Genomic DNA, 25,586 nt, shown 5'->3' with positions numbered 1-25,586 from the left:
GCAACTTGTCTTCTCCATGTGCTAACATCTCTTCTTATCCAGTTTCACAGATGCAGCCATTTTCAGTGGCAGGGCGGACGGGCATGGACGGAGCAGGGGCGCAGTTGCACCAGGAGGAGGCGGCAGGGAGTTCGACAGGGCAGCAGGGGTCGCAGCCAGTCGTTTCGGAAGGCAAAGGTGGATCGAGATTGGATCTGCAGGAGGCGCAGGGAGTGGTCGGTGAGTATGACGGTTCTACTATAAGCAACACATACATGTCCAGTTCAAGCATAGCTACCACCAGTGATGAGTCAGCCCCTTCTTCCCCTAGGCAGGGTCAGCGCAAGCTTATTAAAATCCTTAACACCCACTTCGGGGGAACTAAAAGGAAGAGTGTAGATCGGCAGGAGGCAGTGTCTTCCACTCCGGCTGGAGGTCCCCTGGTTAGATGTAAAAACACGGCATTGTTGATAGGAGTTAGGCGCAGCATGAGGCACAAGATTAAGAAAGGTCATTATGTGGATATATTCGAGCTGACGAAGGTCGCACAAAAAGAGTTGGCAACTGCGTGCGCGCGAGGGGGAGTAAGGGAGGATACCTACAGAAAGTTTTCGAACTGGCTGACAGGGTATTGCATTTTCTCAGCTTGCTATTTGGAAACCAGACCTGATGCAATCATAGACGTATGGAAATATCTTCACCTTATTAATGAGATGCATAGTTGTGAACGCCCAGGTACCTGGAGGTTGTACGATAAGCTGTTTCGCGAGAAGGTGCATGGTCAGCTTTATATGCCCCTGGCTTTTAAGGATGTTGAGATCTGGTTAAGGTTAAATAGAGCCCAGGTATGGGAGGTGAGCATAGGGTACGGTCCCCCTCAGTTAGCCAGGTTTCCGTATGGGGGGAGACGAGGTGCTCCCCAGTCTTCCAAGAATCGCTGCTTTGCCTTTAACAATTCCTCATACGGAATGGGGGATTCGTGCCGGTATAGGCACGTCTGCACCAATTGTCGAGGAAGTCATCCCCTCAAAGAATGCCCTAGGGGCTCCGGCGGAGTCAGTAGGGGACGGGGAGGGGTGGGGGGTAATGTCTAAAGAAGACTCCCCCATTATATTCCCAATCCTCTGTAAATGGCTGGCCCTTTACCCAGATGCGGCGCAGGCCTCTTTCCTTAGGGAGGGTTTTCGCCTTGGTTTTCGTCTCCCCATAAATAGTGGGGTGGCGGGTACTGCCGCCAGAAACCTTCGCTCCGCATACGTGCACCCTGACATCCTGGCGGAAAAAGTAGGAAAAGAGATAGGCCTTGGGCGCATGGTGGGTCCTTTTTCATCCCCTCCCATTCGGGATTTAGTCATTTACCCGGTGGGAATAGTACCTAAAAAGACCCCAGGGAAATTTAGACTAATCCAGCATTTATCTCACGGCGGGTAAGTCAGTTAATGATACAATTGACCCACAAATCAGCTCAGTGGTGTACCAGTCCTTTGATGATGCGTTAGCATTAGTGAGAGAATTTGGCAATGGAGCGCTGATGGCTAAATTGGACATAAAATCGGCTTTTCGTCTCCTCCCGTTGCATCCCGAGTCCTTTAAATTTATGGGTTTTAGAATTCGGAACGATTACTATGTGGATCGGTGCCTGCCAATGGGCTGTTCAGTGTCGTGCGCATATTTTGAGGCGTTTAGTTCCTTCCTCCATTGGTGTATCGGGGCAGGGACGGGACATCGCGGCATAGCGCATTATCTGGATGACTTCCTGTTTATAGGTCCGGCTAATTCCCCTTGTTGTAAGGAAACATTGTATGCTGCCCAAGCGCTAATTCGTGTGATGGGGTGCCAGTAGCTGCAGACAAAACAGAGTGCCCGGCCACATGCCTGACGTTTTTAGGTATTGAAATCGACACAATGGAAGGTTGTTGTCGTTTACCATCTGATAAAGTGGCTAAGTTATAATCCCTGGGAGAGGTTTTGGCTGTCCCATCTTGCACGTTGCGTAAAGTTCAATCGTTGCTAGGCTCTTTCAATTTTGCTTCCCGAGTAATACTCATGGGCCGAGTATTTTGTAGAAAGCTTCAGCTAGCAACGTCAGGCTTGCGTAGTCCCCATTCCCAGGTGCGGTTGTCGGCAGAGATTAGGGAGGATCTAGGTGTATGGAGTCGTTTTCTAGCGGTTTTTAACGGTGTAAGAGTATGGCCAGCACCCGCAGTAGCTAGTACATCTTTGGATTTGCATACAGACGCATCAGGCTCGAAAAGGTTTTGGTGCCTTTTTCCAAGGGGAATGGTGCGCGGCACCCTGGCTGCAGTCATAGAGATCCGAAGGTTTGGTGCGAAATTTGATAACGTTAGAGTTGTTTCCCATTGTTGTGGCTTTGGAGCTGTGGGCTGTCCGGTTGCGCGGCAGGAGCGTGGTTTTTTGGTGTGACAACTTAGGTGTGGTGCAGGCTATTAACAAGCAAAGCGCCTCCTCACGCACGGCAATTAATTTGCTCCGTGTCCTGGTGTTGAGGTGTTTAGAGTCTGACATTACCTTTCGGGCACGCCATGTCCCTGGCGTGGATAACCAAATAGCCGATGCTCTTTCTCGTTTTGAACGGCAGCGTTTCAGATCTCTGGCTCCACAGGCACGTTTAACCGGCTTACAGTGTCCTCCTTATGTTTGGCAGATGGTTCTTTAGGGATAAGGTGGCTAGCAGAAGCGTCCTTGGCTCCGGCAACTAGAAAATGTTATCAAGGGGCATGGGAACGTTGGTTGAATTACTGCGCATCTTGCAACAGCGATGCTTCAGGTCAGATTCCCTCTATTACGGGTTTTATGTGGAAGTGTTACAATGAAGGGGTTTCTAGAGCAAAGATGGGGTCCCTTTTGGCTGGTATTTCATTCATGGCTAAGTTAAACAGCGCGCAGGATCCCACAAAGTCATTTATCATAACTTAAGCACTGAAGGGTTGGTCCAGGATTCAGCCTATAAGTAATGACACTCGCCGGCCGATTGACGGGCAAATTTTAGCCAGATTGATTGCGGTTTTGCATAATTTAGCTACAGATGATTACGAGGCTTTGCTGTTTGGGCTGGCTTTTTCAATGGCGTATCACAGAGCTTTTAGGGTTAGTGAGTTGGTAGCCAGATCTAAGAACGACATAGGGGGAGCTTTGTTGTTTAGAAATGTTATTTTACAAACTAATGTGATATGTTGTAAGATAGTCAAGTCCAAAACGGATCAGTTAGGCAGAGGCCATTGGTTAGCGATTACGGAGCAGCAGTAAACATTCATATGCCCGGTCACGCTGGCCAATCAATTCGCTAAAATTCGGCCCCCAGGGGAAGGTTTGTGGTTAAGTCATGCGGACAATACACCAGTAACTAAATTTCAGTTTAGCGCTTTGTTAAAACAGGCCCTTGGGGAGGTTGGCCTTAACCCTGTTGAATATGGCACGCATTCTTTCAGAATAGGGGCGGCCACCGCCGCTGCAGCCAGAGGGGCATCTGTCAATGAGATTCAAGCGTTAGGGAGATGGAAGTCGCAGGCCTATAAGAAATATATCCAGCCGGATAAATGAGCCTTGTAAGGGCTCTTATATTATGGTCATGTTCTCTCCTAATGTCTCTCATGGTTCTTTATCGCTTTCATCTTTTCTGTTCTCATCTATCACTTGGTGACTCAGGGCTATGCTGCTCGCTGTGTTAAACGGGGGCATGGAGGGATTTTTCCTCTTGTTTTCCTTGGCAAGGCCTGATTAGTGTGTGTGCCTCCCGGGGTTAATAAGGGGTTTTTAACTTCATATGGGTTACCAATTTTCCATTTAATTTTGTTAAGAATTAAAGAATAAGATAATTTCAGTTAAAGAAAAATAAATAAATAAATCAGTCAATAAACGAGACAAAATAGATAAAATTAATTGCTTTTAGAGCTAAAGATAGGATCTTTTCCTGTTTCCAATATTCGAATTGAGTTGGGATGGCCCCTCTGGTAGGAAGGGGATACCTCAGCAAGTTGTTAAAATTAAAATAAAAATAAAATAAAAATATAGTTCTGTTTTTTAACACGGTTGTTTGGTGGCGCACGTTTCTCAGATATGGTTATGATTGATGAGACTATTCATTTTGTTTTAGGTTTTTCGGTGAAGAAGACAAGGATATGGGTCGTGGGTCATTCGTTTATCTTTTGGGCAGCGAAACACAGAATAGCGGAGAGGTGGTCCGGTTTCACACACCCAGTTGACATCCGCTGGTTGGGTAAAAGGGGCATGGTATAGGCGGCGTTGATTCCCACGTTAGGGGAAGAAATAGAAGATCACGGTACCCCGGATATAGTGGTGATTCATTTGGGAGGTAATAATGTAGGAAAGGGCAAATCCCTTGATTTAATCATTAACATTCGTGAGGATCTCGCACAAATACATGCCCGTTGGCCTTCAATGAAGGTTTGTTGGTCTAACATAATACCTCGGTTGTCCTGGAGGTCATCTATCCCCCCGGCCACATTGATAAAAGTGGTTAAAAAGATAAACGGATAGGCGAGGCAGAACATTAGGGGCATACAAGGGGTTGTCATTAGTCATCCTGGTTTAACAGTAGACAAGCGGCATCTTTTTAGAGCAGATGGGGTTCATTTGTCGCCAGAAGGAACGGTTTTGTTTATAGAGAGGATTTTTTCAGAGCTCAAGGGTTTAGTTCTTTCTTTAGGTGGCGGGCCGCGTGGTCCGTAGGGCACTCGGCTGTGGCAGGAGAGCATGGCAGTCATAAGGTTGTTTAACATACGGTACTTAATGTGTTGGCAATATAGCCTTGGTTCCCTCAATGTTATTAGACTCGTTGATACTCTTGTAAGGAGTATCAGGTTTTTGCCTAGAAAGGGCTTGACCAGTTTGAGTTCAGAGGGTATTGAGTTAATTTATAGTGTATAGTACCGGCCAATAGTTAAGGTGTTAACCTGGGTTGGGGGAAAGGAGGCGATCTTCCACCGTATTGGTTTATGTTGGTTTTAGCTGACTGCCCTTGCTCTTCGCCACCTCTATAAAGAAAAAGGTCTAAATTGTTTATAGCATTTTGATAGTATTGATAGATAAAATAAAATAAAGATAAATAAAATAAAATAAAAATAAACAAATAATTTAAAAATAATAATGTAATAAAAGGACCTTTTTTATTCCAAACTTAAGTCGGTGTCTGTGTCTTTATTTTATGGTTGTATATGTGGGGATGTTTAAACAAAGAGGGGAATGCATTTGAAGGGTAATCAACACTATGCATTTTATTATGAGAGAGGCCATTAGCCGAAGGAGTTTAAAATCATGTGATGTGAAGCTGATAATGTTACTCACCACTGGGGGGTTTAAGTCTGTAGGGTAATCAGCCAATAGGAAGAAAGTGGGAGTGTCGTGGAAATAATATATCAAGCAGTGGGAGAAGGAGGGAGCTTCCTGTTTCCTGGATTCAGAGACCCACCCACCCGCCCTAGTTTCAGGTTATGTTGGTTATATTTCCTCGTCACAAGGAGCAAGGTTTTTTGAATGGCAGGAGAGCATGGCAGTCATAAGGTTGTTAAACATACGGTACTTAATGTGTTGGCAATATAGCTTTGGTTCCCTCAATGTTATTAGACTCGTTGATACTCTTGTAAGGAGTATCAGGTTTTTGCCTAGAAAGGGCTTGACCAGTTTGAGTTCAGAGGGTATTGAGTTAATTTATAGTGTATAGTACTGGCCAATAGTTAAGGTGTTAACCTGGGTTGGGGGAAAGGAGGCGATCTTCCACCGTATTGGTTTACCGTATGTTGGTTTTAGCTGGCTGCCCTTGCTCTTCGCCACCTCTATAAAGAAAAAGGTCCAAATTGTTTATAGGATTTTGATAGTATTGATAGATAAAATAAAATAAAGATAAATAAAATAAAATAAAAATAAACAAATAATTTAAAAATAATAATGTAATAAAAGGACCTTTTTTTTTCCAAATTTAAGTCGGTGTCCGTGTCTTTATTTTATGGTTGTATATGTGGGGATGTTTAAACAAAGAGGGGAATGCATTTGAAGGGTAATCAACACTATGCATTTTATACAATACAAAAAGCATCATAGAGACTGATATACAATACAGAGAGTATGCTAGTGACCACTATACAAAACATACTACGTACTAAAGACCACAATAAAATGCAGACTACATATCTCTAGTTGTTTTACAATTCAAATGCCAAATTTCTGGTGGACTGCAAATCTGTGGTGCTGGTGATAAAATGCAGCCCCCCTATCTATTTTGGCTGTTCGGTTTCTTGGTTTGCCATGGTGGCAGCCGCTAGGTGTATTGATGTAGAAGACTTATAACTAGTGATCATCTAGGAGAGTTGTGTTATCTCAATATGAAAATCCTTTGTTTCAAAACCACGTTCTTGCCAATGTGGTACCTGACAATCTGAGGAGGTGAATGATTAGGAAACAGTAGCTAAGGGTAGCTAAAATGAGCCAATAGAGGCAGTGGATATAGGAGGAAAAGAATCACTCCATAGAAACAGGCTTGTCCATGTGTTCCCCACCTTGAAGTGGATTAGAACAACTTGAAGCCAGTCAGATTATAGCAATGTTCAATCAGCAAGAGTATTTCAGGAGATGAATGTACTGATCAGGTAGTAACCTTCCCATTCATGTGATTCTTAGTGATGGCAGGGCTGCATCAGACATCGTACTCTTACGTCGAGGAGAATCGAGGTAAGAAGAGGCCCACAGTGTATTGAAAGAGTAATGATTTAAGGCTCCTGATGAAATAATGCTGAAAGTTGTTATGTCAAACATACCTCAAAATTCAATGAAGTTCATACATCTAACCTGTTTATCCAAAGGAGGATTATATTCATAAAGATCATTACAGGAGTACACAACTAAGGACAATTTAGAAGAAAGAAGGTACTGTCCTTCCTATGCCTATTATGTTTCTGTCCTATTGATGTCATTGGAACCAATTCCCTTGTTTATCGACCAGGCCCATAAAATAAAAATGTTAAAAAGAGATTAGCTTCCAAAAGAGGCTATGCAACTCCAATTCAAGAAAAATTTAAAGCTTCATGTTATATTACCTCAGTCTCGGATCTGATTGGGTTCACCCAGTCACCATGTTCGCTTCCAATGCTCGATAACATTCCTTCAAGGGTGCTTATTGTGGACTGTGCACCATTATAAAATCTTTCAACGTTAAACAAGTGTGCAATGGTGTGAACAGCTAAAAGGAGCATAATATATTAGTGTACATAAAAGTAAACATGAGCAGAATACAAATAAATTAAGTAAAGGACTACTGAACTTAAAATAGTTGATTTATATAAAAAATAAAACAGATAACATTCACAAATATATATGTATCATTTTTTCATCTTATCAGTATATAAAACTTCAAGATAATGTTATTATCAGGGGTGATTTTTAATATGCACAGCAGATTTCCTATTTTTTTTCTGAAAATGGCTGATAATATAGAAAACAAATGGAAATATTTTAAACAATTTTAAATAAAAACTCCTATCAATGTGGTCTTCTGCAGAGGTGAGTAAGGAAATAGGTGCAAACAAGAAAACATATTGTAACAATACATACAATACATCAGAATCTAAAAGGTATGGTGGATGAAACAAAAGTCAGTTTGGCTAAAATAGAAAATTAGAATCTAGTGCCAAAGAACACAATTCCAACTGAGAAAAATCTCTACTTATATTTCAAAGAGGGCAAAACAAATTAAAAGGGCAAGGGCTAAACATGCTACATTAGGCACATTTTCTAAATGTTTTTTTTTAATTCCTCTATGTGTACAAGGAACAAGCTGATTGAAATATTTACTCACCTGGTGCTTTGCCTTCTGGCAGTCCTCAGACTCCCAGATGGTAAAGCATCGCATTGCTCAGTGTCTACATCCCTATAGACAGCCTCTAAGCCTTTTTGAGCCAAATTCAGCTCAGAGGCACAGTGTATACTGGGGACAAAGTTTTTGAAGCCAGTGAGGGTGCCCGATCTAAAGCTAAGATCCCAAACCCAGACTCCTTGGCACCAGGACTGAGAAGGTGTCTAGACCATTTGGCTGCACATGAACACATTACATTAATACCCACTACATATCACCGATGGTAGATTGTGCTATGTCTTGTCCTATGGTAACTCACACAAATTGTGGCTTGTTATGTAAGTGTTGGTACATCTAAAGTATAGTAAATTCAGAGAGATGACATTTTGAATTATTACAAATGTTACCTGTCATTAGTGCAATAGTATACCCCAGAAGCTTGTGAAAAGCAAGATTGTTATCAAGCTGTTTCCTCATTGAGCGCTGACAACACTGGAAAATAAGAAATATACATTAGGTACCAATCTTTCCACTTACCTCTAAGTTGTTTCTTAATTACAACATATGGTGACTGTAAACATTAGACAATACAATAAATATTCAGGTGAAAAAAGTAACTCTTTATGTGGTGATTATGATCTTGATTTATAAATGAGGTACATAAGAGGGAAGTGGGAGGGGTCAAAAAGGAGTTTTTTTGGCAAAAGGAAGGGTGATGATTAGGAAAGGGGTGAGGGCAACTAAAGATGGGGAGGGAAGTGACATGTCGGGGGTGGTTCAGCTAGGGGAGTTCCATGCCTTATATGGTGGTTGATATGGTAGAAGCAGGATAGGATTGCCAGGGATGCAAGCTTATTATAAATTCCATACTGGAGATAAACCAAATGCAATTGACTCATTCTTCTTGTGTAAGGGGGTTAACCTTTTTCTAGTTGTGTGCATTCTGGTATCAGAGCAACATATGTGAATTATGAGCTTATCTATGGACTTTTCGCTCTAAAAGGGTACAAAGAAGCAGTTTATGGAGGGTTGTTTAGAGATAGCCCCGTAACAGTAGAGATAAGTGATTTCATTGAATTACAGAATAAGCTAAAGTGTTTAACTGAGGATTCTGCTTTTTTATGCACAAGTAGAATAGCAGCTCTTTCACCAGTTCACATTAGTGAGTTAGTGTAAGAATTTTAACCTGTGGATATGTTTCCTTTATTTCTAAGTTTTAAATATAGCTGTTTATAAAACTGTAAATAATGTTCTATTGTCACACCATGACTATAGCATGCTGCTAAAAGCATACATAAACAACTGAAAATAGTTGTACTAATTGCCTTTAAATAGTAAATCTAAATAACTTTCAGATAACAAAATATGCATTTTCAACACAACTGTGGTGACTATTTACAAAACCATGTGGTGATATTGGTCACTTACTGAACAGGTCCCACGCAGAAAGGACAGTAGGTTTCGGCAGACAGGTAACAAGATGAGCAAACAGTTAAAATTAAGACAAGCAGCAGATCCACGGGCCCATGCAAGAGCAGACTGCAGACAAACAGAGACATCAAAGTATATAATTTTTCATTTGAACATTTTGTTGGTATAAACATAGAGCTTAATTTTATGTTAGTCTGCAAAAATTAAGAATCCCTTGGGATTGCTAACTCAGTATGCAACTGTGGCAACAAATCCATTGCATTGTTTAAGGACAGTGCCCAAAAAAACTTTCTGAATGTAGTGACTAAAGGACTCATGATTAACTTTATATTGAAGTGAGCCTTTAATCCAATACACCTATGACCATGAATTATACTTTACATTTCTAATTTAAGCCCTATAATATTTAAATAAACCTTAGTCAAATATGTTATTGAATAAAAATTTATAGGGCTCATCTTGATGTGATCTTGCTACCTCTGATGTGAATGGGAAATTAAGCCATCAGTCAGAAAAACCCCAAATCCACTTTAGCTTGGGGTCACATAACTGGACAGAACATTATGCAATATGTGGCACCTAAGCTCATGTATCATGTCCTACAGATTGTAAGATTGTGAGAAGGGTCCTCTTACCTCTCTGTCTGTCTGTTAATATCCACTCTCCTAATATTACTGTGTGTGTTTGTTCCCTACTTTTATGAGTGACTTATTTCTATGATACAATTGTCTGAGGAGAGCATATACCAAATTAAAGGTCTTGGTCTGTAGATTTGCAGAAAGATATTGGCATTGTAATCAATTGCATTGTTTTGGTGTTATGTCACAAAACTGTGACAGTTAGTGAACTCTCCCTGTGCACCTGCTGGGTGACCTGGAACATGCTGGGTAGTCTGAAAGCTGTGACAGTTATTTGCAGCCCTGCTGAGTGACCTGGAACATGTGACCTGCTGGATGGCCTGGAAATTGTGAAAGTTATCTGCAGCCACATATATCAACGCGTCTTTTGGGGACCTCAATCACGGACTGCTGTGTTATTTCATTGTTCACTTATCCTCGCTTTGTTTACAACAAACATGCCATGAGGCCACCCTCAAGGATGTAGAGGTGGTGGAACCCTTACAGATCGCCCAGAGTATGCAGTTAAAAGATCTTCCAGTCAAGAATATTATTGTCACAATCAGCGCATAACAAAAACAACTAATCCGTTGTTAACATTTCTACATGTTATTGAATTCTGTTATTAAAGTAATATAGTCATTACATTTCAATTAATTTAAGGCGGTTACCCTAGGGTTTCCCTAGTTATTAATAATAATAATTACAATAATAATATAAGAGCTGAAGGCTGGGTGTTAGGATAATATCATGCAGGGGACATTAAGGTGGAGGTATTGGAGAACTTTTAAGGAGTAGGAAAAGTAATCTGAGCAGTGTGCCTTGCCAGTGTATTGTTCTAGTTTGTTCCAAAGGTGCAGTCTGAAATTGGAGTGCATCATGGGCTAGTAAGACTGCAAGGTCAAGATGTGTTTGAAAGCAGCGAAACCAGGAAGAGAAACCGTTATTCTGTCCTCCGATTAGAGGTGGATTGGTCATATACCTTACTGAGACTTTTTACAATAGGCCGATGACTTCACGAGGTCGCCTGGAGCGGTGAGCAAGTGACAAGCTGTGTGCACATAGTAAGCTACAGCAGGCCCTACCTGGCAGACCTGCAGGTTCTATAATCAATTTCTGAGCCTGCAACATTTATTTATTGGCTATATATCTGAGGAAGGCTTGCTACTTAATTCATTTTATTGGGTTTGACCAGATTCAAAATGGGTGATAACCTGCTGATAAAGTTAAGGATCCGCTTAGCTTAATGCATTATGTCCGCTTGTCCAAGAAAATTATTTTTGCTCATTTTTTGTTGTAAAGTCATGTGTAGAATCCTTGCAGACAATAGGGCTCAACAATAGTTAAGGTTTGGCACCCACTTCATAATGTTAGGTAAATCAGCAGCAAAGGAATGATCTGAAGGATTAGAATTACATTTTGTAAAATGTTATTAGGAGGTATTTTTAATTTGCTGAACCTAGGTATATTTCATGTACACTAGTAACACCAGTAGGTCAGCTACTAGAGCCAGACTAGTTGTAATCTTCACATTTAGCAGCCTCCTTAACCTCGAACTTAATGTGCTCACCGGTACCAAGTTGCATCCAGATCATCATCATCACCATTTATTTACATAGCACCACTGATTCCGCAGCGCTGTACAGAGAACTCATTCACATCAGTCCCTGCCCCATTGGAGCCTACAGTCTAAATTCCCTAATATAGACACACAGACAGACAGACAGACAGACAGAGAGAGACTAGGGTCAATTTTTGATAGCAGCCAATTAACCTACTAGTATGTTTTTGGAGTGTGGGAGTGAACCGGAGCACCCGGAGGAAACCCACGCAAACACAGGGAGAACATACAAACTCCAACAGATAAGGCCATGGTTGGGAATTGAACTCATGGGAATTGAACTCATGACCCCAGCACTGTGAGGCAGAAGTGCTAACCACACACCACTGTAGTTGCTGACCAATATGGCTACAGCTAGTAAGTGACATAATTGTGGGAGAAGCGGGTTCAGCTTGCTAATATAAATGTGAAGTTTAGCCCAGATGGCATGGCAATGGTGATGCTCATAAATAAGATTACTGTCACCTCACCACCTATGATAAACTTTAGGAAGGATATTTGGTTCATAACTACACATTTGTTGAGGCTAACAAACAACATTGCTGATGCCATGTCTAAATATTTCATCTCTGTTTAAATCTAGTTAGCAGCTGTTTTTAAATCCTTTCTTGGTGACATGGATCTCAGAGTGGAGGAGTATAGGTTTCATTGCAGCAATGTGGTGTCACGAACACCCAGCCTGTCTCAGATACAGCAATCTGAAACAGCTGGCTGTGACTGGAGTTAACTTGGTCACTTACCAATGAATACATCTTTTCTGCCATCACGAAGATTTACTATAGAGTCCTTGCATGCACCAAAACCACTTGTTAATATTACACACTTAAATCACATGCACATGTAGCATCAGCCTCACTTGGTTTCGTAAATTCACAAAGATTCACGGAGAATATGCTAGATTAAATGTATTTAATCTGAAAAATGTTTCCAAGGCTTAATTACAAAACAGTTAATAACAAGACATACAAAATAAGTTGCACAAATAAGTTTCAGAAATAAAATAGGAAATAAAGAGTCACTAGCTTACTAGTTTAAGACTTGTTGTAAGAGAAGTACACTTGGGGAGAGATGGCACATTCTAATCTAGATACAGGTCTCCTCCATAGAAATGCACAATATTAATTGGTCAGGCAACGAATTTTAACTTCTCACACTGCTCTCACCCCCATCTCTGGAAATTCACTCCCTCAATGTCAGAGCAGATTGATTCCCATAATGACACAGGTCTTTTGGAAATGAGTTATCGATGTCCTTAGATAGGTCTGGAATTTCATAGAGCGGGATTTCTCCCCTCTGGTTCTGCCTGGTCAGACTGTATTACCAAACTCTGTCACTCCTCAGAGATGTTATCTGTCTGGCCTGGTTACTTTCAAAACACTCTTGACACTTGCATAGGTCACTGATGTCATTCAGCAAAGCACACTTTGACATTACATTACAAGGTTACATACAATATACACATTGTCATACATGGATATTCAGGGGAAAGTAATAATCAGTGATTAGGTGCAAAACATAATCGCCACATGTGGGTTTTAGATGAAGGTATAGTAAAACAGGTAGGTTAGTTAATTTTGTTTTTATGTTATACCTCAGTCAGTGGAATACTAACAGTTGAACTTTTGTTTTACTTACTTGTTTGATATGCATCCAGAGTATTATAGGTTTTTCTTTATTTTCAGTTATTTGGTCTATATGTTTTTCACTAATTGTCTATTTGGTTTTCACTAAGTGTCTATCTGTTTATTTGAAAGTTCACATAAAAGGTGGAAGAAGGTGATTTATCTTGATTTCAGGCTTTACATTAATAAGGTTGTATACACTTTTCATATCCATGGTATGTTATATTTATCTTTCTGTATGTTTTTATGATGCTTTTATGTGCTATTTCCTAGACAATATTTTATCACTATAAATGCAATAAATGCTGCGGTCATTGCAATTCTATGAAGTTGTCTTGTATGTGATGTCATTACTTCTAGGCTATGTAAAACAGCTATTTGTTCTTGCTTAGCAGGGCCCAGATATATGAAAAAGGTTACATAGGCTTGCCAAAAATATTAAATTAAGGTCTAACCTGTCGCCTTGCTATCCAGATTTATACTTGATTTCCTGTGGTATGCCCATTGAATATTTTTTTAAACTATTCTTGCTTTCCTATTTCCCTTGTGATATAAACTGTTAAAATTATAATATATGTGAAGCATGTAGTATTGGAATCAAGATAAGGGGATTAAGAGAGAGAAAAACATTTAGTTTCAGATTAGATTGGTCTATACTTACTCCAAGTATAACCCTTGTGTATAAATATGGCTTCCCCTTTTCATATATCATGAAGTAATAAATAAATAGGAAGATGTTCAGTCCCAACCAGGCAACCTGCAATATAGGAACAAAAAAGGGTAAGAGGAAACATTTGTATGTAGGGAAATTGTGTGACAGGATCATTTAGCTTATGAGTCACTTTTACCTTTGCAGTCTGGCTGGGCCGAAATGCAAAATGTAGACTTAACCTCATGTATCAAACTCCCATTGTCCCATAGATTGTAAGCTTGCGAGCAGGGCCTTCTCACCTCTTTGTCTGTTTTATCCAGTTTGTTTATTAGTTTACTGTGTTTGTCCCCAATTGTAAAGCGCTACCGAAAATGTTGGTGCTATATAAATAAATGATGATGATGATGATGATGAAATATGAGGAAATGGCATGAAACTGAATCAGAATATTTTTGTTACTTTTGCATACTACATTGCAATTAAAAATGTTCTTATATTGCAGTTAAAATAAATGAACAGACAGGCATACACACATATGAGTAGACATTTTGAAACAAGTTTGTCATAGAGTATAACTTACTGTGCAAAGCCACTAACACCAGGAAAAAGTAAATCTCATAATAGTACTCAATGTTATAATTGTATTTTTTTGGGGGGGGGAATCTGTTAAATAATGTAGATGCAAATGAAACAAAATTGTAAGTTGCAACAAAACTTAAAAAAGGAAATTTTCATATATGTGGACTGAATGTGGTACAAAACAAAAACAAGAATGGGCTAAAAGGGTAGTGTCTAATCTCTGCTTTCTCTCTTTCATAAACAGGTAATTACTACTACAACCTTATTGCCTTATTGCAAACAGTCTGATCCGAATTTAGAAAATGCAGTTTTATTTCTAATGGTAATTACTACTACAGCCTTATTGCAAACAGTCTGATCCGAATTAAGAAAATGCAGTTTTATTTCTAATGGTAATTACTACTACAGCCTTATTGCCTTATTGCAAACAGTCTGATCCGAATTAAGAAAATGCAGTTTTATTTCTAATGGTAATTACTACTACAGCCTTATTGCCTTATTGCAAACAGTCTGATCCGAATTAAGGAAATGCAGTTTTATTTCTAATGGTAATTACTACTACAGCCTTATTGCCTTATTGCAAACAGTCTGATTCGAATTAAGAAAATGCAGTTTTATTTCTAATGGTAATTACTACTACAGCCTTATTGCCTTATTGCAAACAGTCTGATTCGAATTAAGAAAATGCAGTTTTATTTCTAATGGTAATTACTACTACAGCCTTATTGCCTTATTGCAAACAGTCTGATCCGAATTAAGAAAATGCAGTTTTATTTCTAATGGTAATTACTACTACAGCCTTATTGCCTTATTGCAAACAGTCTGATTCGAATTAAGAAAATGCAGTTTTATTTCTAATGGTAATTACTACTACAGCCTTATTGCCTTATTGCAAACAGTCTGATCCGAATTAAGAAAATGCAGTTTTATTTCTAATGGTAATTACTACTACAGCCTTATTGCAAGTTGTCCTTTCACTGTTTGTTTGTTTAAATATTTTACTGCTAAGGTTTGTTGGGGGGGGGGGTTTATTGAGGGCTTAATAGAAGTACTCTGATCACATGTGTCTGTTAAGCAGATATATTCATAGTAGAATGGCTGCAAAGCCAGTGATGGCTGCTTAGTTAGTGCGTATAGCTCTAAGTGTATAGATACAAGTGTGAAACAAAAAATTTAAACAGCATAATTCGGAGTTATACCGGAGGAAACAGGATAAGAACATTCTGCCTATTAACTCAGCTACACAAGGACAAGAGTCAGTATTCACCTGAAATTCCATATTCTACCTCTGATGTTTTTAACTCACCCTGGCTACAAGCTACATGCAACATGAGGACTGTTTTGAACTCTGATCTCATTTTCCTCTCATCTCATGAAAGTTTGTTCTACTTGTCAGTTTGTTTTCAATGCAAAATCCACTCTGTTTAATCAGACTGCTGTACTACTTGCTCAACCACTCCCTACCCATGCTACAGTTATTTCTGTCCCCTGTCTCACCACTGTACTTCAATTATATTTAAGCTTTGTCTCCCTTTACAAGTAGGAAGAAATTATACTGTCTTTCAACCAATCTCCTCTCTCATGAGTCTGCAAAATCTCAGCTACTCAATTACCTGCTCTTTATTACTCTCCATTCAACACTTCCACCCACTCCCCCACATGGCTCCCCACATCATTACTTTATACTATCCAGACATCCAGGAATACACTACATTTGCTGCAGCCTAGCTCTACACTACTTATCTGATTACACTGGACATTGCAATTAGGCAATTCCTTTAATTCCTCATTTTTGCTATTTGACTACTAGTCCCAATGCTTGCCAAAATATTTTTCTTTCTCTCTTTTCATGACATTATCTTTAGGACTATATCATCCCTCACCCATCCTGCAACACACACCTCTGTCCACATTGCCCCTTCATTACTTCACTCACCTCTAGTGAACACTCATGAACTCTTGTGCTATTTAAATTCAATAACTTTAACAGCCTCACCCTGCCGCCAGAAACTAAAAGGACACACATCTTACAATCATCTTTCCTACCTTTCTTCCTCCCTGCTTCTATTAGCTGGTTATATATCACCTAATCCAGGTCCCCCTCACTTCTCCCACACACATATATCTGAACACTACAGAAATCTGGCAAACCTCAAACACATCACCTGTCTCCCCTCTCTTCCAAAGTCCTTTAGATGTGCCCTTTGGAATGCACGCTTTGTTTGTAACAAACTTACCTCCGTACATGATCTCTTCCTCTCATACAACTTCAGCCTTCTAGCAATAACAGAAACATGGCTCACGCATTCAGACACTGCCTCACCTGCAGCCCTTTCACATGGTGATCTCCATTTCACCCACACCCCCAGACCAGGAGGCAGACAAGGAGGGGGGGTTGGACTACTTCTCTCCCCACAGTGCACATTCACAGTTCTACCAAGTATCCCTTCACTCACATTCACATCTTTTGAAGTACATGCTGTTAGGATTTTTAACCCATTCTCTATGCGTGTTGCTGTGATCTATCGCCCCCCTGGTCCACACCAACAATTTCTTGAACACTTCTCTGCATGGCTCCCTCACTTCTTATCTACTGATATCCCCACCATCATCATGGGTGATTTCAACATCCCTATTTCTAATCCACGTTCCAATGCTGCTTCCAAACTACTCTCTCTAACCTCCTCACTTGACCTCTCCCAGTGGATTGAATCTGCTACTCATCAGGATGGCCACTGTCTTGATCTTGTTTTCTCTAGACTATGCTCAGTTTCTAATTTCCTTAACACTCCTTTCACCCTCTCGAATTATCACCTTATTAGCTACGCGCTCACCCCCAGTTCTTTACCCTCCCTAGTGTCAAACTCTTCCAAGCCTCCTCGTACCCGCAGGAATATCAACGCTATTGATTTTCAACAGTTTTCCACCTCTCTCCAACACTTTCTCTCCCCAATTTCTACATTCTCCTCCCCTGATTGGGCGGTACCCCATTTTCCTCAAACCCTAGCAACTGCCCTGGATCAAGTGGCTCCAGCGACACTACATACTTCGCGTAGAATTCGTTGCCAACCATGGCACACTACAGTAACACGAACTCTGCAAAAACTTTCTCGTAAAGCAGAACGTCACTGGCGTAAATCTTGTGCCTCTAATGATTTCAACACATATACTGATATCTACCACTCCTACAGAAATGCTCTGGACACTGCTAAACAAGCATACTACCGATCTCTCATCTATGCTCAGGCTTCTAACCCCAAACGCCTCTTTAACACATTTAACTCTATTCTGAATCCTCCCGCCCCAAATCCTCCAACTAACATCAGTGCACAGGATCTTGCTTCCTATTTCAAGGACAAAATATATAAGATCAGGCTTGAAATGGTATCTACCTTGACAAGCAATCTACTTAATTTCTTAGTAGCACCCTCTGACACTCTCTCTTCATTTGATCCCACAAATGAAGAGGAAGTTTCTACTCTCTTCTCATCTTCCTACTCTACCTCATGTCCTCTTGATCCCATTCCCTCACAAATGGGTATGTCCCTGTCTCCTGTGCTCATTCCCCCTCTAACTAAAATCTGTAATCTATCTCTTTCTACTGGTATTTTTCCATCTATATTCAAGCATGCAGTGATTACTCCCATTTTAAAAAAACAGAATTCTGACCCTAACTCTGATAAATTACCGCCCCATCTCCCAGCTCCCATGCCCCTCCAAGCTTCTCGAGAGAATTGCCTACACACGCCTCACACACGTTCTTACAGAAAACAACCTATTGGATCCTCTTCAGTCAGGCTTTCGCTCTCAACACTCCACAGAGACTGCGCTGACCAAAGTTGTCAATGATTTGATCACAGCAAAAAATAATAACCAATACTCTCTTCTAATTCTCCTGGATCTCTCTGCTGCATTTGACACTGTTGACCACTCTCTCCTCATACAAACACTGCAATCCCTAGGTCTTGAAGGCACTGTCCTATCCTGGTTCTCATCCTACCTATCTAATCGCTCTTTCAGTGTTAATTTCTCTGGATCCACCTCTGCTCCGCTTCCTTTATCAGTTGGAGTTCCACAAGGCTCAGTCCTAGGTCCTCTGCTATGCTCTATCTACACCACTTCTCTTGGAAAACTAATAAGCTCCTTTGGATTTCAGTATCATCTCTATGTGGATAATACACAAATTTATCTATCCTCTCCTGATCTTTCACCATCTGTGTTGTCTCGCGTTACTGACTGTCTTTCTGCCATTTCATCTTGGATGTCTTCTCGCCAACTCAAACTCAATCTTTCAAAAACTGAATTAAGAATATTCCCACCCAAGAAAAGAAGCTTCCTGCCTGACATTTCTATTTCTGTCGATAACATGACCATAAATCCCACCCTGCAAGCTCGTTGCCTAGGTGTAATCCTTGATTCACAACTGTCGTTTATTCCCCACATCAACTCTATATCTAAATCATGTTACATACACCTAAAGAACATTTCCAGAATACGCACATATCTGACACAAGACACCGCAAAAACATTAATTCATGCACTCATCATCTCCCGCATCGACTATTGCAATTCCCTCCTTACTGGTCTTCCCAAAGTCAGACTTGAACCCCTACAATCTATTTTGCACGCAGCGGCTAGACTGATTTTCCTTGCAAACCGTTATTCCTCTGCTGAGCCACTCTGTCAGTCTCTACATTGGCTGCCTGTATTTCAACGAATCCAATATAAAATTCTTCTACTAACATACAAGGCCATCAACAAAATTGCACTGACATACATTTCCTCACTTCTCTCGAAATATCTCCCTACTCGACACCTCCGTTCTGCACAAGATCTACGTTTCTCCTCCATTCTCATCACATCCTCCCATTCTCGGTTACAGGATTTTTTCCGGGCTGCACCCACTTTATGGAATTCCCTCCAACGCACAGTAAGACTTTCCTCTAGTCTTCAAACCATCAAGCATTCACTAAAAAACCCACCTCTTCAGACAAGGTTATGATATTCCTCAACCATGATCTTAATTTCCCTAGATTACCCTATTCTGACCAACATTGCAACACACACAGCCCACTCAGTACTTTTACCTTTGCAGTCTGGCTGGTCCATTGTGCAATATGATGTAGCACACGCCCTTGTGTTTCTAACTCCCATTGTCCTATAGATTGTAAGCTTTCGAGCAGGGTTCTCTTATCTCTCTGTCTGTATGTATTACCCAGTATTGTCTTATTAATGTTTGTTCCCAATTGTAAAGCGCTACGGAATTTGCTGGCACTATATAAATAAATGTTGATGATGATGATGATGATGTATGAAAGTGCAAAAATGCAATATGTTGGTTTGTGACATTATGCACAAATGTGTCCATTTTTATGGGGAGTGCGCAAATCTGTGCATCTAGATGCTTTGACATAAAGCTAGCCACACAAATATTTCAATCATTCACATGTTGATGGTTAAACTAGATGAGATTTTGTTGTTTGCTTACCCCCTCACCTCCCCCTCAATTCCCGGAGGGAAAGCTACCTGGTTGATCCTGCCAGTAGCATATGCTTGTCTCAAAGATTAAGCCATGCACGTGTAAGTACACACGGCCGGTACAGTGAAATTACACTGAACAGCTGGGTCACTTCAGGCATCATTGAGGTTACTCAGTGCACATACAAACCAATAGAAGTTATCTTCCAAACATAAATACTAACATAGCCAGTAATCACATTGGTTTACTTCAATACTGTTAGTATTAACTGTAGAGGTCACTCTCCACCAAGCTGGTTTCCTAGTAATGGACCAATCAGGCGGCAATGGGCGTCACCTAGTTCTGAGCTGGTTACCGAGCAATGGCAACCAGTGTCCTCCTTCCCTGCTGCCGGCATTTAGGTGGTTGCAAGGCAGCAGCAAGTTTTTTTCTATACAAGTCTCTTCACATCTGTGTTAATTAGCTAGGCTTCCTCTCATTGGTGGCCCAGTACTTATAAACCCCTTTCTATCACATGTGTTGGTGATAGTAACATTTGAACGGCTGTGCTGTGCCTGCTTTATCTGTGTGGATGTGATGTTTTGACCTGAACCGTGTATTTGACACTGCTTCTTTTTCCTGTCCTTGACCACCTTGTTTTATGGCTCATTGTTAACCTCTGCCTGCTCTGACCTCTGTCTCATTACCGGAATTGCTAATGATCTCTATCTGCCCTGACTTCGGCCTAGCTACTGGAATTGCTATTGATCTCTGCCTTCCCTGACCTCAGCCTAGTTACTGGACTTGCTATTGGACCCTTGTAATTCACCTGCCTTTCTGACTTCAACCCGTATCACATTAGTCAGCACCTGCCTCCGTCACTGTCTTGTCCATCCTACTTAGCAATACCTCAACTGAATAATCCCCTAATACCACGAGTTGGGGGTAACTGAGTAGTCTGAAACATATTATGTTCTGGGCAAGGGGGCTGCTATATGCAATGACATCATGACGCATTCTAGGGGTTTAATTATCTCAACTGATATTGCCATAACAAATACAAACATTAACTGGCATTATGAATGTTTATCTACACACATGTTGCTATATCAGTCCTTTTGCCCATTATTATCTAAGATATCATGTCATGAGTGTAATGATTAGCAGGGACTGGTGATTTCAAACAGAGGAATGGATTCCCAAGACAGGAACAGGACAGGACAGAAAGGTCATGCAGAGAGGGTCTAGAACTAATCAAACTAGCAAAGTCAAGGGAATGGTTTAAGACAAGAGAATCGTCAGACAGACCAGGAGCAGTACTCCACAGTCGGCAGTCACAAAGTATAGGGTCAAAATCAAAATGGGTAAGATGGGGAAGGGAAAGAACTCAATACACAAATCCCTACTGGAGATTCCCAGTCTCATTGTACTCTTGGACCTACAGTAGTTACCTTTCCTCTCAGAACTACGCACAGGATGCCCCCAGAATTTGGATAGTAAAAAATCTAGGGTTGAGTTGAACACATGGACAATGCTCCAATAATAACATAGAAGCCATGAAGCAGGCAGGACCTGACACTCTGTAGCAAGCTCTTATCCCATTTTAGCCTAAATAATTCTAATTTGCAGCACTGCTAAAATCTCTTTCTGACCAGCATTATTTTTTTTTCAGCCATTTAGAGCACCATGCCTAATAAGTTCAATTTTAATTGACCTTATCCTTCCTCACACACACTGACCCTTGTATTCCCTTTCTCATTAAACTGTTTAGTTATCCTCATTGACTGTGACTGTTGGAAGATGTTCTTGGTGATCATGTCTGTGTATATAATATTATCATAAAACAACAGCATTAACTTCCTTTTTTGTCATGTTTATACAGTAGTCTTTAATAGACTACTATGTACATCAGGATACATATTTAGGCATTTTCCTTGAGCGTAGAGCATGTTCAGAGGTTGCTCAGTGGCTGCAGTCATATTTCTATAAAAAAATCTATTCTATCTGCCTAGTCATCAACTTTCAACAACTGTTCAAAAGCACACTATCAACAAAAATGTATATAAAGCAGGCATGCTTTAACTTGGGTGGCCATATAGTATCAGTACTGGCAACGTAAGCACTTAGGCTAAGTGGCCACCCTTATTGTTGCGGCTCATGTTTTTCCGCGCATTATTACCGTAATAATGGTAATAATGCGCGGACCGCGAGATTGTCATCATTTTCGCCGACAATTGAATATGCCCCTACGAGTGCCATTTTGTACCATGAAGCCAATACAACGGTACAGAATTAGTGATATTAATTGCACTAGACCAATTATTCAACTCCCATAACTAAATGAAGCATCTTGACAACAATGTATAGCTAGATATCATCATCATCATTTATTTATTTATATAGTGCCACTAATTCTGCAGCGCTGTACAGAGAATATTTGTTACTCACTTCAGTCCCTGCCCCATTGGAGCTTACAGTCTAAATTCCCTAACACACACAGACAGACAGAAACACAGACTAGGGTCAATTTAATAGCAGCCAATTAACCTACTATCCAAGAAACATTATTTTTTTGGATAACCCTGCATATCAAATATAACACAGAACAGACAGGGATACTATAGCTCCATATAAAACAGGCATAAAAGATGACTCAGTGCTTTAGGGGACAGTATACAGTATATTCCAGGGAGCAGATTTTATAAAATATGATTTAACAGCTGATATTAAATATGTACATGATTATACACCAATCAGTCACAACATTAAAACCACTGACAAGTGAAGTGAATAACATTGATTATCTTGTTACAATGGCGCCTGTCAAGGGGTGGGATATATTAGGCAGCAAGTGAACATTCAGTTCTTGAAGTTGATTTGTTGGAAACAGAGAAAAAAGGCAAGCATAAGGATCTGAGCGACTTTGATAAGGATAATTTGTGATGGCTAGACGACTGAGTCAGAGCATCTCCAAAACAGCAGGTCTTGTGGTGTGTTCACAGTATGCAGTGGTTAGTACCTACCAAAAGTGGTCCAAGAAAGCACAACCATGAACTAGCAACAGGGCCATAGGTCGCCCAAAGCTCATTGATGCACATGGGGAGTAAAGCTAGCCTATCTGGTAAAATCCCACATAAGAGTTACAATAACAGAAATTGCTGAAAAGCTTAATGCTGGCTATGATAGAAAGGTGTCAGAACACCCAATGCATTGCAGTTTGCTGCGTATGGGGCTGCATAGCCGCAGACTGGTCAGAGTGCCCATCATTCTGACCCCTGTCCACCACTGAAAGTGCCTACAATGGGCATGTGAATGCCAGAACTGGACCATGGAGCAATGGAAGTAGGTGGCCTGGTCTGATGAATCACATTTTTGTTTACATCGTGTGAACGTCTGGTTTCATGTGCATCGTTTAGCTGGGCAAGAGATGGCACCAGGATGCTCTATGGGAAGAAGGCAAGCCGATGAAGGCAGTGTGATGCTCTGGGAAATGTTCTGCTGGGAAACATTGGGTCCTGGCATTCATGTGGATGTTACTTTGACATGTCCACCTACCTAAACATTGTGCAGATCAAGCACACCCTTTAGTGGCAACGGTATTCCCTGGTGGGTGCCTCATTTTTGCACCCTGCCACACTGCAAAAACTGTTCAGGAATGGTTTGCCGAACATGACAAATAGTTCAAGGTTTTGACTTTGCCTCCAAATTCACCAGATCTCTATCCGATCGAACAACTGTGGTATGTCCAAGCCATGTAGCCACCAAGTTGCAGGACCTAAAAGATCTGCTACTAACATCTTGGGGCCAGATATCACAGAGGTCTTGTGGAGCTCTTGCCTTGACTTCAGATCAGAGCAGATTTGGTGGCACAAGGGGGACCTGATCGGTATATAACATCATCATCGTCACCATTTATTCATATAACACCACAAAATCCGCAGTGCTGTACAGAGAATATTTTTCATTCAATCAGTCCCTGTCCCATTGGAGCACAGAGTCTTACTTCCCTAACACACGCTAGTGTTAATTTTGTCAGCAGTCAATTAACCTACCAGTATGTTTTTGGAGTTTGGGAAGAAACCGGAGTACCCGGAGAAAACCCATGCAAACATAGGGAGAACATACAAACACCACACAGATAAGGCCATGGTCAGGAATTGAATGCATGACCTAAGTGCTATGAGGCAGAAGTGCTAACCTCTAAGCCACTGTGCTGCCCCAGCAATTATTCAAAGAACCCTTAAATTATATAACTAACACACACCAAGTCTAGAAAACAATATTATCTGTAAGGTTAATGTTACAATATGAGGATCAAATGCATTATATTTTACATATCATCGATATTTCAAATGCACATAATACATCCTGTCATCATCTTTAGTTTTTAAACTAGATATTTGTAATTCTGATTTTATTCCTAACAATATTGGTATGTTATTAAAATGGCATTCGTGTTGGTAGGTGTGTCAAGGATTGTTGAATACTAAATCTAAATATAATACAGAATTTCTTAAAAGAATATAGAAAAAAACTTTGGAGGACCACAAAATGGAAAGCACATGGAAATACAGTATCTAATGTTAACAAAAAGTAATAAATATTTACAAAATCCTCGATATGCTAGTAAGACATTACACAGAGTCTATAAAATACCTTAATTGCTAAAGCACAAAAACAGAAATATTCCAGACACCTGTGTAAGTGAGGAAAAGTAAGATTTCACTTATATATGAACATGTAAAAATGTCAGGTAAATAGCTTAAAAAAGAAGAAATCATGCTACATTTTGAAACCGACAATTAAACTAACCCTCTGATGTTTTGTTAGGAAAACATGAAAATAAATGAATGAAATACCTTATATTGGTTATATGGAAACATCAGATAATATATACAGAGAAGAGTATATTTCTTGGACAACTGTTCTAAAAACATTATAACATGTATAGGGAAAAACACTAGTTGTTTAGATACAATAAACTATTTATTTATTTTTTTAATTATAAATTTATTTTTGTACACTAAGACACTAATATAGGATCATGTAGGACAGCATTATATACAATTTTCCCACTTTTGTGTTGGAAATTTATCCTTGAGGATAGAAGATGAATATCCCGATATATGAGCTATCTGATTATTTTAAAAAATTCCTAAAAAAACTTTTTATAAAGTACTTTAGATTTTCATGGTGGAATTTACCACAATAAATAACATCATAATACCTCTTTGCTCAAATATTATCAGAATACCACCTTGATATATGACCATTTTAATCTGATTGGAGAATCCGGCTGTCAATCTAGAATACTAGCAGCAGATTGGCTAATAACAACATAAAAGAAATTAATGGGAGACGAACGTGCTACCCCTCAAAAAAGCTAAGGCGAAACGTACGTCGGGCATGATGACATCACAGATCCGAAAGTGCTAGCCAATAGCGGATGTGTAGCTATGTTACTCGCTAACTTATTTTGTGCTAATCCTAATGACTTGCATTTAAAGTCCTAGCAATGAAGCTTTAATAAACACTCAGACTTTCTTGAATCATAACAAATATTAGTATATGTAATACGCTACATTAGTAGGCATTATAGGGAGACATCCTGTAACTCCACCAGCCCTGTTTATTAAATAGGAACCATATTTTAGTCCTGTTATTTAATTCTATAGATGATTAGCATAGGAGTTATTTTAATATTATTGGAGATCTGGAATCTGTGAGTGTACTACAGAATCTGGACCCACTGCCATTGTATAACATGTAGCAATTAAGCCTGATTATCAATATGAGATATCT

The 25,586-nt window shown here is 40.1% G+C and overlaps 2 protein-coding genes across 3 annotated transcripts in view; both read right to left on the bottom strand.

Moving 5' to 3' along the window:
- The window catches only part of LOC142100820 (adenosine deaminase domain-containing protein 2-like), a 1,209,653-nt gene that overhangs the window by 616,342 nt on the left and 567,725 nt on the right, over positions 1-25,586 (bottom strand). The gene's annotated exons all lie outside the window — the stretch shown is intronic.
- The window catches only part of NOX1 (NADPH oxidase 1), a 130,302-nt gene that overhangs the window by 38,502 nt on the left and 66,214 nt on the right, over positions 1-25,586 (bottom strand). For both annotated transcript variants that reach the window (XM_075184638.1, XM_075184637.1), the window contains exons 2-5: positions 13,757-13,852; positions 9,233-9,343; positions 8,212-8,296; positions 7,050-7,192 (exon numbers count right to left, since the gene is read on the bottom strand). In XM_075184638.1, the coding sequence (XP_075040739.1) occupies positions 7,050-7,192; positions 8,212-8,296; positions 9,233-9,343; positions 13,757-13,807 (390 nt within the window). In that variant the 5' untranslated portion in view covers positions 13,808-13,852. The remainder of the gene's footprint in view (positions 1-7,049; positions 7,193-8,211; positions 8,297-9,232; positions 9,344-13,756; positions 13,853-25,586) is intronic.

Source organism: Mixophyes fleayi, chromosome 9 (assembly GCF_038048845.1).
Source record: "Mixophyes fleayi isolate aMixFle1 chromosome 9, aMixFle1.hap1, whole genome shotgun sequence".
NCBI lineage: Eukaryota > Metazoa > Chordata > Amphibia > Anura > Limnodynastidae > Mixophyes > Mixophyes fleayi.
The sequence above is the reverse complement of the archived record's forward strand: the minus strand, read 5'-3'. Positions and strand labels throughout refer to the sequence as shown.